Consider the following 16602-nt stretch of genomic DNA (forward strand, 5'->3'; position numbering starts at 1 on the left):
TTGGAATAAGAAAGTGAAAAAAAGTGGCAAAGAACAGGAGTAAGTTCAGGAGCACAGGTTTTGAGAACAAGTGGAGAAATACCGACAGGACCTGGAGCTTTCTTAGCATCAAGATTCAGCAAAATCCTTCTGACATCCTTTTGATGGAAGACCACAGGAGGCATTGAATGGAGCGTGTTGGGAATGGTGGGAGGTGTTTTACGTGTGTAAGCATCCATTTTCAAATATAAAAACATCCTTTTAGATCATTTATAAGGGCAAACTTTTCTTCCTTTGCTTTCTGTATTATAAAACTTTGAAGACTGCCTCTATACTAATTTTGAATTTTTGAGCCATCTCTCCTATCAAACCAAGCATGGCTGGCTTATAAATTCACTCAGAGATAAAGAATTCTTCACCACTAACTCAATAATGTAATTCTTGAATTGATCTGTCATGGGCACGGTGACTTTCTGACTAACAAAATATTTAAAAACATTTGATTGATTTACTTGACTATTTTATCAGGAAAAAATAGAAATGCTTTCCTTATTAAGCTGGAGTTTCTCTTCCTTTTCTATACTCTTAATCATTTCAGGATGATTACGATTAGTGGCGTAACTAGGGTTGATTGTGCCCAGGGCAAATAAAAAAATTGATGCCCCTTGAAAACTTCCTTTTCAAATGCAAAAATTTCAAAAGGAATTTTTTCATTTTTTAACCATAAAAAAGCAGCCCCAAATTTGGCACCTAGGGCACATGCCCCACCCTAGTTATAATAAGACCACTAATTATGACTTATGTGATGCTTAAAATCGAATGCTCTTGTTGAAACATTGGTCTTATTGGTGAAAAGTTTACTAATGTTTGCTCTACAAGTCAAAATCTTGCCATCAGTGTCATTCACTTGGCATGTGCAAATATAGTATTTATTATCATCAGTGACCATAAAGTATTCAAATACATAAGACTTTTCTAGATCCTTTGTTCATCATTGAGGACTTCTAGACATTTGACATTTCTGAAAACATAGTAAACAAAAAGAAGAGGGAAATGAAAACTACACCATGAAGCATCAAAGCATATGACATGTGTTGCTACCCTCATGATTATGACTGACCAAGTTAGTTGGAGCCAGTGGTTTTTTTTTTTTTTTTTTTGTTTACTGCTTTGGTGCCAGCTCCATAGAAACCTATGGGTCCAGGCTCTGGCCCCACAGCCCTGCTTAACAGTGTGGTGTGATGTTGGGTATCGGTAAGATGCTTGAAATGTCACCTTAAATGTATAGTAGTTTTGGCAATTAGCTTAATAAACTATATCAGCGGTTCTCAACCTTTCTTAATACTTGTACCACCAAAACCAAAATTGAAAAATTTTGGTACCACTCATTAAAATATATATTTGTATTAAGAGGAAAGTTAAGAATATTTGTATAATAAGGCTTTGTTATAAATTATACATATTTTTATTTCATTTTTAATACAAAAATTGAACAAACTAAATAACAAATATTAAACAAAACAGTACAAAATAAACTATAAAATACTTGATTAACATGATTTAATTGTAATCAATAACAATTAAATGCAATAAATCACAAAACACATGATTTGTGAACTCCTGTTAGATTGAAAAAAGATAGGTAAAACATGTAATTTACCTTTAGAGGGGAAAATTTTTAATGTTTTATTTTTCATAAATTTAAAAAATTCAACTGTCCATTATTCACGTACCACCAGTGGTATGCATACCACCGGTTGAGAAATGCTGAATTATATTATTAATTTCACATGGTATAAAAGTGGTTATTAAATATAGTAATTAATCTTCATGGAAAATAACCATGTGTCATTCACTACGGCAAGCATAATCTTCAAAAAATTTTACTTTTCTTCTTGAGAAAAATACTAAACTAGATGAAATAACTTCAATATAAGCAAAGAAAAAATACTAAACTAGATAAAATGACTACAACATAAGCAAAGAATGTACGAAACCAAACTGAGTATTCAGCATTTATAGCACTCTAGACAGTATGATTGAAGCTAAGCAAAATCTCAGCTATAATGCAATAGCTTAGTGGTGTTCAATAGAAATTCAATGTTAGCCACAGTTGTGGTTCTCGATTTTCTTATTCTCCTTATTACAAATGAGAATTGAAAAAAAAAAAATAAATAAATAAACATATTATAGATGATATTTGTAATTATATTTCATTTACTTATGAATAAAATATAAATATAAATACAAAAAAATTAATAGATAATACAAAATACAAACAAAATTTAATGTAAAACCTTGTATTCTTTATCGTGTAACATGGCCCTGAAATTTGGTACATAACTGCTGATCTCTCATCTTAATTTTTCATCTAGATTTATATCAATAATTCTTGATCTGTATTTTGATTTTATTAAGTTTGAAATTTTTTATTTTTGATTTTACAGTTGAAAAATGGATTCACAGTCCCATGTGGTTCCAAACATGTATAATATTCATGCATAATTCATTTCTTTTTTAAAAGATGCATCCACATCATTAAAGTTGACTCTTCATTTACATGGCAATTAATTTGACTTTGAAACAAAAGCATCTCTCTTTAAAAACAGTGCTTGTCCAAAGAAAGTACACTTATGATCTCTTGACATAACTGAGAATTATTAATGTCAAATTGAAGAGGATATTTCAAAAAATGAAATTCAGGTCTGAATTTTTTGAAATCCAAAAAAATGCTTTTCAAATTTTGTTTGCAGATTCTCCATTCAAGCACTGTAGATTCAAATTCAAGATTTCCCACATACTGAATTGAACTGAATTTGGAAAGTGTGTGAAGTCTTGATTTCTCATATGCAATATATAAAGTTTTAGTTTACATATAACCTCCCATGCTAAACTATCCAGATAACAAATTAACTTGTCCTTTCCCTGTAATTTTAGATTAAGTTCATTCATATGTAATGTAATGTCAGTGAGAAAGTGCAAGTCACATTGTCATTTCTTTATTTACATTTATAAAATATTTAGTTAGTATTTCTGTCATGGCAAGTAAATCTCTGATTGGAGTTAAAAAGGCAATGAAGCATTGCAAAACCTTTCCACAACATAATCAGCGTATATTTGCAAAAAACACAACATCGTTAAAATCATTATCTACTTCTTTCAACAACTCTACAAATTGACAATGATTCATAGCATTAACACATATAATTGATGATTTTAATCAGTATCTGAATACGCCATCTGTGTACAAAGGTTTTCTTGGTGTATAATGCATTGAAATTTTGTTATTGTTGTTATGTTATTTGGTTTTTAGGAGCATTAGCAACTAAGGCCACATTGCTCCGGGGATATGCGGTGGTCATTTCCTGACCTTTCCGCATCCTCCGTATTTGGTGGTGACGGGCTCGAACCCAGTCTAATCAAGAAGTGTGTGCTACGCACTGCTGCTCCTTCCCACCTGGCTACGGAGGCGCCTATGCATTGAAAGGGAGTCAAAATATTCACTTGGGGTTGTTGTTTCAAAAGTCTGACAAATCCAGATTTTTGTCCTATCATTAGAGGAGCACCATTCATCATGACAGAAACTAACTTTGTCATATCTAATTCATATTCTGTGGCAACATCTTTGAAAGCATTAAAAATATCAACACCACAAGTCTGGTCTCTTAGGTTATGAATTCCCAACATTTCTTTATGGATCTTCAAGTCTTCTGTAACAAGATGAACCTAGAAAATTAGCTGTACAATGTTTTGAATATCACATGATATGTCTGTTGCTTAAGAAAATGATACACAGTTTTTCAAATGTTCAACAGTTGGCCTTTAATATTTTGCACCAAATCTTGCATTCTACAAGAAATTGTCTGGTGACTCAATTGCAGATTTTGTATTTTTTGCATAATATCATTTTTTGTCTTTGATTCATAATTTTCAAGTAAAATTTCCATTACAGAGCAGATAATTTGTTTTACTAGTTTTCTGTCTGAAAATGGCTTCCTTTTTCATGGTGGTATCCATGCCATTTTGTAAATATTTAAAAAAAAAAAATGCTGACTAAACTTTGACTTTAGATGAGTAATTCAGTCCACTCTGTTATGACTGCCAAAAGGAAACTTCCTATCAAATTCATTGTGCATATTGTGAAAATATTTTTTTAAAATTGCCCACTTCGTTGCCATTAAAACTTTTATTACACAATACAGCCATGGTTTTTTCATTTACTTCTATGACAGAAAACTGCAACTGCTATTCATCACGCAACTTATGATTAACAATTTTCCAATTTCTTTCTCTTTTTTTTTTTCTCCTGTTGAAGTACTGGTTTCTGTGTTACAAGTTGGCTCAGCAGAGGCAGCATATTCCCATTTCTGAGTTACAAAATTATCCATGTCTAGAAAATGAAGATAAAAAATAATAATTTAATACTTAACTTCACAAAACCTGTTAAAGATAAAACAATAAATAATTAACAACAAATAAATTACATACTTATGGCATTTAAATTAATATACAATATATGGAAAAGCAACACAAACGAATGGTTGTAGCAAAACTCGACAGAACTTCTTTCTTATCTCTACCTATGCATGTTTTTACATCACATTCTTCTCCACCTCCACCACATCATGCTGTGCAGGCATGCATTATACAGCAAGAAGACAGAAGATGACAGCACTGACATATGTACATATTTGTTATTTTTCTCTTTAGTAGTCAAAAATATAATTTGAAGTTTTTATTTTTATTTATTAATGTGTTAGCCACAATGCAATAGGAGATTCACCACATGCGGCTAAGTGGATTCACCACATATGGCTAATGTATTGGACATCTATAAAATAGCCCATTCAATGGGCTATTTTATAATGTCCTCAAATGTCCTCAATTATTAATTTCATATGCTTTTTCTTTTACAGAGCTTATTTATTAACCACACTTGAATGGATGCATATTTGCCTTCTTCTTCTTCTGGCGTTACAACCCAGGGTGGGTCTTAGCCTTATCAACGATGCTCCAGCTGTAAGCCCTCCCAGAAGTCACACTTCTCCAACTTCTTATTGTCATGGTTTTTAAGTCCTCTTCTATGTCATCCATCCATCTTTTCTGCGGTCTTCCTCTCCATCTGATAGGTTTCCATTCTATTATCCTCTTAGTTGTTCTGCTGTCATCCATTCTCATTACATGTCCTAACCAGGCAAGTCTCTGGCTCTTCACAAATCTGACAATGTCTGCACTCTGAATAAGATTGTCAAGTTCCTGGTTCATTCTGATCCTCCAGGATCCATCAACGTCTTGTATGGGCCCAAAGACTTTTCACAAAATTCTACGCTTGAACACTCTCAATAACCGCTCGTCTTTACTCATTAATGTCCAAGCTTCACAACCATATGTTACGACTGGTCTAATGAGACTTTTGCATATCTGTAATTTTTAATGTTGATTCAATACTCTGGATGTCATTAGTTTTTCATGTGCATAGAAGCATCTGTTTCCACTCACAATACAAGACTTAATTTCATTAGTAACAGAGTTTTCATTAGTAATAAACTGGTTTATCTGCAAACCTAGATAGGCGAAATTTTGAACATGCTCAAACGAGAAGCTGTTGGTTCTTAAATTTTCTGTGTTATCTGCCATTCTCCGAACTTCCATATATTTTGTCTTTGCTTCATTTATCCTAAGTCCTCTTCGTGCTTCACTGTCCAGCCTGGCCACTGTTTCCTCCAGCACTCCTTTAATCCTACTGATAATAGCGACATCATCAGCATATGCACAGACCCACTGTCTTTGTGCCTATGTGTCGAGTCACTTCTAATTTTCTGACAGCCACCTCTAAAACCAATTTAAATAACACAGTAGAGAGTGCATTGCTCTGTCTAACACCAGCGTTAATGTCAAAGGGAGTTGTCAACTCATTGCCAATTCTCACCACTGCTTTAGAGCCAGCCAGGGTTGCTTTTATGAGCCTAACAATCTTTGCAGGTATGCCCAGGAGAAGATCATTTCCTCTCTGTTGAGCGAATCAAAAGCTTGTTTGAAATCTAAATAATAATTTAGATTTCATTAAATAATTGTACATTATACTCAAATGCTTTTTCCTGTATCTGCTTCAAAATGAAAATCTGGTCAGTTGTTGAGTGATTGGGTCTGAAACCACACTGATATTCTCCAATGATTTTCTCTGAATATGCTGCCAATCTGTTATAAACAACTCCCGACAAAACCTTGTAAGTAACACTCAGCAATGCAATACCTCTAAGGCATATTTGCCTTACGGCACAAAAATTGTGGTTCATTTTGATGCAAGTTTGTGTTTTGGCAGCAGATGTGTTAAGCACATTTCTATGCTAGCTGATCACGGGATACAGTCTGTTCCCGCTAAAGATTGATTAAGATTGGTCTTATTATTATCCACCTTAGACAAGTAGTTGCCAGCACCTTTTTAAATCACATAGAATCATCCAATGGATGAATCTGTAATTGCATAGGGGTTACCAGCCCAGTTGTTGCAGGAGTGCACACACAATGGAGGTCACCTGATGGCATCACAACTCCACTTTCCTTTACTGCCAACTATCTCACACCAGACATTATGTTCTTTTAAAATTGTTCTGAATCAGGGTAGGATCTTAGCACATTTAGCCATTTTGATTAGCAGCATTACCCTCCCTCCCCAACCTTCCTATACACATTGTATATTCCAAAATGGAACTCATCATTTTCATCAAGGTGAGCCACTCAAGTCCCAGTAAATCCAGATATATCACCCTCTTAGGTCTAACCAGTAGTTCAGATTCATTTATTTTATTGAAAATACTCTTAATATTACTTTATCACAGTTAAACTTTGTATTTTCTTATTATTCACCTCCCTGATACATCCCTTGAATTATTGTAGCATGTTGTGCGATTGCTAACTTTCATGCATCGCCTCCTACATCCTTTCACACACTTAACTAATTCATCTGCAGGATCACAGTTTACCCTTGGACCCTAGAATGCTCTGATTTAAACCTTGCATGAATAAGAAAACTATTTTGTCTAAAAAATACAAAAGTGGCTAAAAATTAAATAAAAATAATTGTTTTCTTTTATATATAGTTTCACCTTCTCTATGTGAAAACCAAAGAGAAGGTGAAACATTGGTCTATTATGGCTGGATCCCACCTTCAACAGCATTGTTCCGTTATACTTCTGGTGGAATCTTTCACCGACCATGTTCATCATTAAAAGGATCATCCAAATTATTAGGGGAAAAATCCATATGCATCTGTAAAAAGTCATTTTAAGAGATGTCTGGTAACCTAAATTTTTAGTTATGCATTTAGCTGCATAACTATAAAATTTTATAGTTAATTCAGTTAGTTGCAGAGTTAATGGCAAACGATGCCATTTACCAAGTTGAATGTGATTTAGTTTTTATTCAAAATTGAATCTTTCCAATGAGTGGGTGATTCAGCAGTAGGAAGACTATCTTTTTGTTCTGCAGTGAACACTTTTATTGCAGAAACAGCAATTAGATATTCCATTTTATTTTTATTGCTCCTCAAAAAAAACCAAAAATTTTTTTAAGAAATAGCAGTCTTCATTATAGCAGTTGGTACATGTCATACTATGGGAATAGTTTTATTCATTTGTTTGCTCAGTGAAGTTTATATGGCATGATGCAGTGTGTGTGTGTGCATGCGTGCGTTCAGCTTTTATCTCGATCTCCCAAGTGACATCCAAAGCAGAAATAATAAACATGTTTAACTGTTATAGATTATTATAGATTGAAGTGATTCTTCTGGAAACTGTCCACACAAAACAAAAGGTGTCCACTAAATTCACATAGCTATAGTGGTGTAATTTCTTCATACTTAATGTCAGAAAGAAAACCTGTAATAATAATACACATAAGTGGCCTCAAATACATACAGATGACAATTGATAGGCAACATTCACGAGCATGTCACAATGGGTTCTCATAATAACAGTAATTTGTTATTTTCATAACAGTCAAATGTTATGAAAATCATTTAGTGAAGTTTTTTTTTCAAGTCTGTGATATGCTTTAAAATATGTGCTAAGATTTAGGATTACTATAACAGTATTAACATAAAAAGTTTGTTTCCTTTTAAGTTATTGAAGCAACATTGGGCATAGTAATTGACCAGCAGTCACTTATGCTTGTATATATTTTCCTTCAAATCTGAAAAAGATGGTAGCATTGAAGACAAATGTTGGGGCCAGCTCATCATTACAGAACCTCAGTCCTAAATGTTGTAATTTGGCAGAATACATAGCATGATATTTGAATAGTTATAATGCATAATAATAGTAACAAGATAATTACACATGTAATAAGAATTAAAACTACCATCCTTCCCTCTTAGTGGATCTGTATTATTCCTGGCAATTTTGCTCTCTCTTTCTTCCCTCTCCCCCTCTGGTCTGTCTAAGAATGAGCTTGTTCTCTATAAATGTAACTATCCTTTCTGAGAGAAAGACTGTCAATCTCTATTATTCCTGGCAGTTTTTCTCTCTCTCTTCCCCCCCCCCCCCTCTGGTCTATCTAAGAATGAGTTTGTTCTCTATAAATGTAACTATCTTTTCTGAGAGAAAGACTTTAATTCTATTATTTTATTTATTATTTTTTAAATTTGTGTGGTAATCACAATTTTTGAATTTACTTAGTAATATATCTTAAAATATGCACATAGCAACATATATCTTATACTCAATATATGTCATTTTCTAGGGATCCAAGGGTGTCCTCAGAACAATGATTCTTCATGGTGAAAATGTGGCAGACATAATTCCTGTAGATGTTGTTATTAATGTTATGATTACAGTTGCCTGGTATACAGCTACCTATCGGTAAGTAAGCTTCTGGCTGATAGAACAATAATTGTTTCTCTTTTTTTGATTCAAAGAGGATATTTCTGTTGTACTATCAGTTAGATATGGTAGAATTTACCTAATATTGAAAATGATATTTATAGCATTAACACACAAAAAAAAGAATTTCATAGTAACTAAATGCTTTGATTTGACTCTTTATCAAAATATTTATTAATACATTTGCTTTGTTGTTTACTATAAACAATTATATTTTATTTGATTATTATGGCAAACTGACAACTTAGGCCATGATGTGCCAAGTCCAAAAACGGAATACATTAAAAAAACAGTATTCTGCAGATATGTTATCCTGGAAAAAGGAATAACATCAGCAAAAGGACTAAAAGAACATGAGTGTATATGATTAGTACTACATATTTATACATATGTATACAAGTTTTATAATTTTTAAAAACTGAAAAATTCAGACATTTGTCTTTTTAAGATAAAATCTGAGTGCATTAAGCTCAATGCTAGGAGTATAGTAAATAAATTCCATGAGTTTGAAGTGCTGGTCAAGACATCAAAGGCATATATTGTTGGGATATCAGAGACATGCTGTAACATAGATATAAAGAATGCAGAATTTGAATTAGGGGAGTACAAAGTGTATAGGAAGGGAGGAGGGATAATGCTATTAGTCAGGAAATACATAAATTCCAAGGCAGTGCAACCAGGTGACATGGTTTGCCAGAGCAGTGGTTGAGTCAGCTTGGTGTGACACAAGCACTGGAAAAGCAAAAATTAGAGTTGGAGTGCATTATGGGCCAAATGACTCTGATGAGTACAGTAAAGAACTGTACAGAGAAATTGAATGGGCTAGTAAACCAGAATGTCTTATAATGGAGGAGTTTAGCTTTCCAGATATTGACTGGAACTTGTGAGTTAGTCAGTTGCATACTAGCAAGACTTTTATGGATTTATTGGATGACTTTTTTTCTACATCAGCATGTTTAAGAGGCAACCAGAGGGAGTAATGCTCTTGAGCAGATTATCAGAAGGGATTATTTGTGCATTAATAATCTGCATATAAAGAAACTACTAGGTGGCAGTGATCACAGTGTACTGATGTGGGATTTACTTAAGGATGTAACTACCGTCAGCAGTAAAGGAAAGAGGTTTTGCTTTTAGAAAGGTGACTATAGTGGTCTCAGACAATTTTTAAATTCTATACAATTGGACCAACTGATGATTTACCAATAATAAATTCTAAATGGGAAGCATTCAAGGAATTAATCTTGGAAGATACTAGACTTTTCATACCAACTAAAAAATACTGTTCTGAAGAAGAAAAGATGGATAGATGACATAGAAGAGGTTTAAAGATCATGAGAATAAGAAGTTGGAGAAGTTTGACAACTGGGAGGGCTTACTGGTGGAACATCGTTGAGAATGCTAAGACCCACCCTGGGTTATAACACCATAAGAAGAAAAAGAAAAAGAAATACTGTTCAAGATTTAGGCCTAAATGGATGAAAGATGAACTAATGAAACGTGTTGTTGTTGTTGTTATTTGGTTTTTAGGAGCATCAGCAACTAAGGCCATATTTCTCCGGGGATATGCGGTGGTCATTCCCTGACCTTTCCGCATCCTCTGTATTTGGTGGTCACTGGTTCGAACCTTGGTCTAATCAAGAAGCGTGTGCTACGTGCTGCTGCTCCTGCCCACGGAGGTGGCAATGAAACATGTGGCAGAGAAGAAAAATGCATGGGACACAAATAAATTATCAGGAGACACAGAACACTATGGTAGATATCAGATAGTCTGTAATCAAGTCACAAAGGAGATTAGGATCATCTACACAAGACTGCATGTATAGTTCAGACAAAGCATGGGTTTGTTATGGGAAATCTTGCCTAACCAGTTTCATTGGATACTATGATGTGGTCACAAAGGAACTGAATGGAGAAAAAATAATTCTGATATATACTTGGATTTCAGGAAAGCTTTTCATACTGTGGCACATAAAATGGTGCTCTATGGATTGGAGTAGTATGGTTTTAAGGGAAAGTTGCTACTACAGATAAAAGGATGGTTGAGTGGGAGAAGACAGAGTTTGGTAATCAATAGATACTGCTTGTCATGGACTACTCTTATTTATGGAATCCCTGTGGGATTCCATAAATAAGTTTTTTCTATATTCCTGTTGTTCGGTGTTGGGACCATTGTTGTTTTCTATAAACTGGTGAACGTATAACAGGCTTAACATCCAAGTTTGCTGATGATACAAAGGTTGGCAGGGTTATTAATGAGAGTAAACACGGTACATTGCTGCAACAGGATCTACAAAATTTGAGCTGATGGGCTGAGAGGTGGCAACTGAAGTTTAACATTGACAAATGCAAAGTACTGATTTTTGGGTAGCAGTAACCCCAGAATAATGTACCAACTCTGTGATACTATACTTAGGATAGTGCAGAATGAAAAAGACCTATAGGGTAATTGTGTAGTCAGATATGAAGTTTTCAGAACAGTGCAGACAGGCTGCCAGAGCTGTTCAGAGGAGCCCTGCCAGTGATATACGGGAACTTTGCCAGCAGAGATAAGGAGGTAATAATCTCTATCTCTTTGTATAAGGCAATGATCAGGCCAAACCTTGAGTACTGCATACAGGTCTGGAAGCTTCAATTTATTAAGGATACAGAGCTGCTGGAATGAAAGAGAGGAGGACAATGAGATTTGTGAGGAGCATTAGCATTAGTTGAGGCATATAATGCTAGAAAGCAAGCTTATACAGCATCAGCCAAAAATAAAAATAAAATGGAAGTCTGATCCAGCGATCAACTACCTGCTGGCTGTAGGAAAACGTCCGCACATCTATTCTATAACTGTCTTTCCTTAATTTGAATCTATGCCCCTTCAGGTTCTTAATCTGAGCAAGCGGAAGTACCTCTTGAATGGTTTGAGCCTGCTCAAGCCATTCAAGGCCTTATACATCTCAATTAGGTCAACTCACAGGTGTCTAGTCTCCAGATGCTGTAACTTGCAGAACTTAAGCCTTTCTTCGTAAGTGCACCTCTTTGTTGCTCACCAATCTTCCTGCCCTTTTCTGTACTCGTTCTAGCAACTCTACATCCTTCCTAAAATGGGGCCTCCAAACCTGTATGCAGTACTCAAGGTGTGGCCTGACCATTACCTTATAGAAAGGGATAATCACCTACTTGTCTACTCTGCTAGCAAAATTCCTATATATCATTGAAAAAATTGTAACATTGACAAAAATACTTGATGACCTGCCATGTCAGCCCATCTGTCTGAACTGCTCAGAGTACTTCATATCTGACTGCACAATTATCTCCAGGTCTTTTTCATTCTCCACCTCCCTGACAGTTTGTACGTTTCTCTTGGGTTACTGCTACTTATATGCTGTACTTTGCATTTGTCAATGTTAAACTTTAGTTGCCATTTCTCAGCCCATCTGCCTAACTTTTCTAGATTCTGCTGCAGTAACATACTGTCTTTAATGTCATTAACAACCCTGCCAACCTTTCTTTCATCTGCAAACTTGGATATTAAACCTGATATACAATCATCAATATCATTAATAAACAGAGAAAAAAAAAAAACAATGGACCCAATACTGAACCATGGGGGACTGTACTAATAACATTAGTCCATGTACAGCAGTGTCTATTTATTACCACTCTCTGCCATCTCTCACTCAACCATCCATTTATGCATTGCAGCAACTTGCCCATAATACCATACCACTCCAATTTGTGCAGCAGTTTTCCATGTGCAACAGTATCAAAAGCTTTCCTGAAATCCAAGTATAAGATATCAAAATTACTTTTTGCATCTGGTTCCTTTGTGACCACATTGTAGTATTCAATCAGATTGGTCAGACAAGACTTCCTCTTAACAAACCCATGCTGTGTCTGAACTATTATTACAGTCTTGTCTAGGTGATCTTGTATCACCTCTTTAACGACTGACTCCATTATTTACCCCAGAACAGAAGTTAACTAACAGGTCTATAATTATTTTTGTCACCCTTTGCACTCCCTTTCTAAATTGGAGATACATTTGCACATATCCAGTCCCTGGGGACCTCCCATGACTCTAAGAATGCTCCGATAATTATGGCTAAGGGTTTGCTTATTTCCCATGCCGTCTCCTCCAATATAACTGGATAGATTCCATCTGCCCCAGGTGCCTTTTTTATGTTTAACTTGAACAATTTCTCCTCCACTTAGCTCTCAGTTATTACAAAATCATGTAGCTCCCTGTTAGAGTTTGATAAACGTCTGGCATTCCCTTCTTGAATAACTCCTCACGTGTGAATGTAGATGCAAAATACTCACTCAGTTTATCAGCTACTTGAGCAGGATCATCAATAGTCTAACCATTTATGTTAAGTGGACCAATCTGATTTATCCCCTTCCTTCTAGGGTTGACATAAGTAAAGAACTCTTTGCTGTTTTTCTTTGTATCTTTTGCCAAAGATTTCTCGTAATCTGCCTTTGCCTGCCTAATCTCCTTTGTGACTTGATTATGGACTAATCTGCCGTAGTCTTCTGTGTTGCCTGATAATTTATATGCATCCCATGCATTTTTCTTCACTGCCATGCTCAATGAGCGTATGCTACTCCCGCTACTGACAACTCGGCTACAGAGGCCATTTATTAAGTAACTATTTAGCAACCTTTTTGTCACGAAAAGGAGAGCTACTTAGTACAAAGAAGCATGCTATTGAAGTGCAATAATTTTTTTTAACACAAAAAGTAAATGATAAATTTCATTGGGAATAGTTTTCCCTTGATAAGCATCGAATAATGCATAACTAATCTGATTTTTTAATTTTTATCTCCATTAGCGACGGAAATAGAAGGGGACACAAAAATTTTCCTGTCTGGCACTGCCATTTTTAATTTTAAAATTGTTTTAAACCTACTCGTTGAACTCTTTCCAACAGTGTATAACAAGCTGTAGGTTGTTGACATTTTTTGTCCCCCCACATTTGTCCCCTCAGACAAATTTTTGTAAACAACGATCAATATGGCGTTATTCTGGCCCACATGATTTACAAACCCATGCAAAATTTCGAGTCAATAGGTTGAGTGGTTCCAGAGATACAATGCTGTGACAGACGGACGGACAGACAGACAACCGAGTGACATTATAAGGGTTCTTCGTTAGACTACGGACTCTAAAAATAATAAGTAAAAATAATTCCATAATAACGTTTTTTTGTAGAATATTCAAATTTTTATTAAATTCTCATCCGACACCCTATGCCGACTTCTTTTCTTTCTCTTTGTGTGTTGGTTGTTGTCCGAAGCAGCCACGAATCGACATATTTGCTGGATCGAAGCTGGTCAGCGGCGGCCTACAATTTTAACAAACAGTAGTGAAGAAACTGTTTTTGTCATCATCGAGTTTTTTTTTTTTTTTTTTTTTTATGTGAACCCCAAACACGAGAGGTATTAGAACCTATAGTACTTAGTACCATGCTTGGGTTGGAGGTTAAGAAGACGAAAGAAGATATTTCTTGACACTGGACTTGAACTTCTCTAGATTGTAATTTTCAGGAAATACATATGAAGGAGGGTTGTTCCAGAAAACGGCAGTTGAATGAATAAATGAGGAAGATGAAAAGTTGGTTCTGTGGGTTTGAAGTTGGACAGAAAATGGATGTTGGCTGGTGGCGGCACGTGTTTGGACTGTTTTGAAAGAGAGAGTGGGAATTATAAAAGCCAGTTCAGAAGAACAGTGCCCATGGAAGTATCTGTAGAAGAGGCTTGCAGCAGAAACAGTACGTCTATGAGAAAGCGAGTGGAGAGACTCTGTTAGGGATGAATCATAAATTAACCTAACTGCCCTCTTCTGAATGGAATCAAGAAGCCTGAGAGAGGTTTTGGGGGCACCACCCCAGATGTGGGAACAATATTCCATGGCAGGGCGGATTTGCGATTTATACAGAGTGAGCAGCTGTTTGGAAGAAAAGTAACGCCGAGAGCGAAAGAGAAAACCAAGTTTTTTAGATGCAGAGGAAGCAATATTTGTAATGTGCTTGTGCCAAGAGAAATTAGAAGTCAGGGTAATCCCCAAAAGAGATATATCATTTTGCCTAGAAATCGGAGTGTCACTAAAGATAAGCATAGGAGCAGAAGAATCCTTTTTGTGAGATATAAGACAAGACTGAGTTTTAGAAGGGTTGAAATCAACTAAGTTGTCTGTGCCCCACTGGAGAATTACCTGAAGATCGGCATTTAAGGAATTGGTAGCAGATTTTCGAGAAGTTGAAGCTGATTGAGCAGGACAAGGTTTCTCAAAATGGAAAGTTGAATGCAATGTGCTATCATCGGCAAAACTATGGATAGGATTTCCAGTCAATGGAAGAAGGTCATTGATATACAAAAGGAAAAGAGTGGGGAAATAACTGAACCTTGGGGGACACCAGCATTAGTGGAGAAGTTAGAAGACAGAGAGCCATCTACCATCACCCTCAGTGAGCGATCAGAGAGAAAACTGGATAACCAATTACTAAAAACAGTTGGCAAACCATAAGATGGAAGCTTGTTTAGAAGACCTTTATGCCAAACACGATCAAAAGCCTTTGAGATGTTAAGAGCAACTACTTGTGTTTCACCGAACCTTTCCATTGAATTAGTCCATAAATGGGTAACATAAGCCAGAATATCACCAGTGGATCGACACTGGCGGAATTCATACTGGCGATCGTTGATCAGACGGAAGGTTTCTAGGTAGTTTAAGAGTTGGCGGAAAATTGATTTCTCCATTACTTTAGAAAGAGTAGAAGTAATTGCAATGGGATGATAATTGGATGGGAGGGATTTGTCACCCTTTTTAGGAACTGGCTGGATATGAGCAAATTTCCAAGCAGAAGGAAAAACACCTTTGGAATAAGAAAGTGAAAAAAGGCGACAAAGAATAGGAGTAAGTTCAGGAGCACAGGTTTTGAGAACAAGTGGAGAAATACCATCAGGACCTGGAGCTTTCTTAGCATCAAGATTCATCAAAATCCTTCTGATATCCTTTTGATGGAAGACCACAGGAGGCATTGAATGGAGCGTGTTGGGAATGGTGGGAGGTGTTTTACCAAGATCATTAATAAATGGGATGCTAGCAGGTCAGCTTTATCCTTGGCTGAAGTGACAACAGACATCTTGGTTTGGACAGAGGTGAGAGCAGAGATGGGCAAAAGTTGCGGCCAATAGCTTTGGCAGGAGACCAGAATGCTCGGCTACCATTAGGGCAAGAAGCAAGTTTTCTACTCTTAGCCTGTTCAAACTCTAGTTCGGACTGATTAATAACTGCTTTACAATTGTTGCGAGCTTTGATGTAGGCAGAAAATGAAACTGAAGAATTAGAAACAAGCCAATTACGATATGCAACATTCTTCTCTTGAACAGCTTTAGAACATTTATTGGAAAACCAAGGTTTAGATAAGGGACGAGATTTTAAAGTGGAGTGTGGGATAAAGGATTCCATTCCTGCAAGAATAATTTCACTGACATGATCTGAGCAAACTCTGACATCAGAACTTTTGAAACAGTAATCCGACCAAGGAAAAGAAGAAAAGAAGTTTCGCAGGTCATCCCATTTTGCATTCTTGTAATGCCAAACAACACGAGGTAGGGAATAGCCATGAGATAAAGGTTCCATTGGAGAAGATACAATCACCAAGTTGTGATCTGAAGTGCTTAAAGGACCTCTCACTTCGACCGTGTACTTAGAAGGGTTGTTTGTGAGAAAAAGATCAAGCGTATTGGCTGT

At 35.8% G+C, this 16602-nt stretch overlaps 1 protein-coding gene across 1 annotated transcript in view; it reads left to right on the forward strand.

Moving 5' to 3' along the window:
* The window catches only part of LOC150077407 (putative fatty acyl-CoA reductase CG5065), a 227872-nt gene that overhangs the window by 194508 nt on the left and 16762 nt on the right, over positions 1 to 16602 (forward strand). Inside the window, exon 8 of the mRNA XM_090385889.1 lies at positions 8719 to 8837. Coding sequence (XP_090242015.1) covers positions 8719 to 8837 — 119 coding nt within the window. The remainder of the gene's footprint in view (positions 1 to 8718; positions 8838 to 16602) is intronic.

Source organism: Mastigoproctus giganteus, chromosome 12, assembly GCF_048544385.1.
Source record: "Mastigoproctus giganteus isolate SK-2022 chromosome 12, ASM4854438v1, whole genome shotgun sequence".
NCBI classification, from domain to species: domain Eukaryota; kingdom Metazoa; phylum Arthropoda; class Arachnida; order Uropygi; family Thelyphonidae; genus Mastigoproctus; species Mastigoproctus giganteus.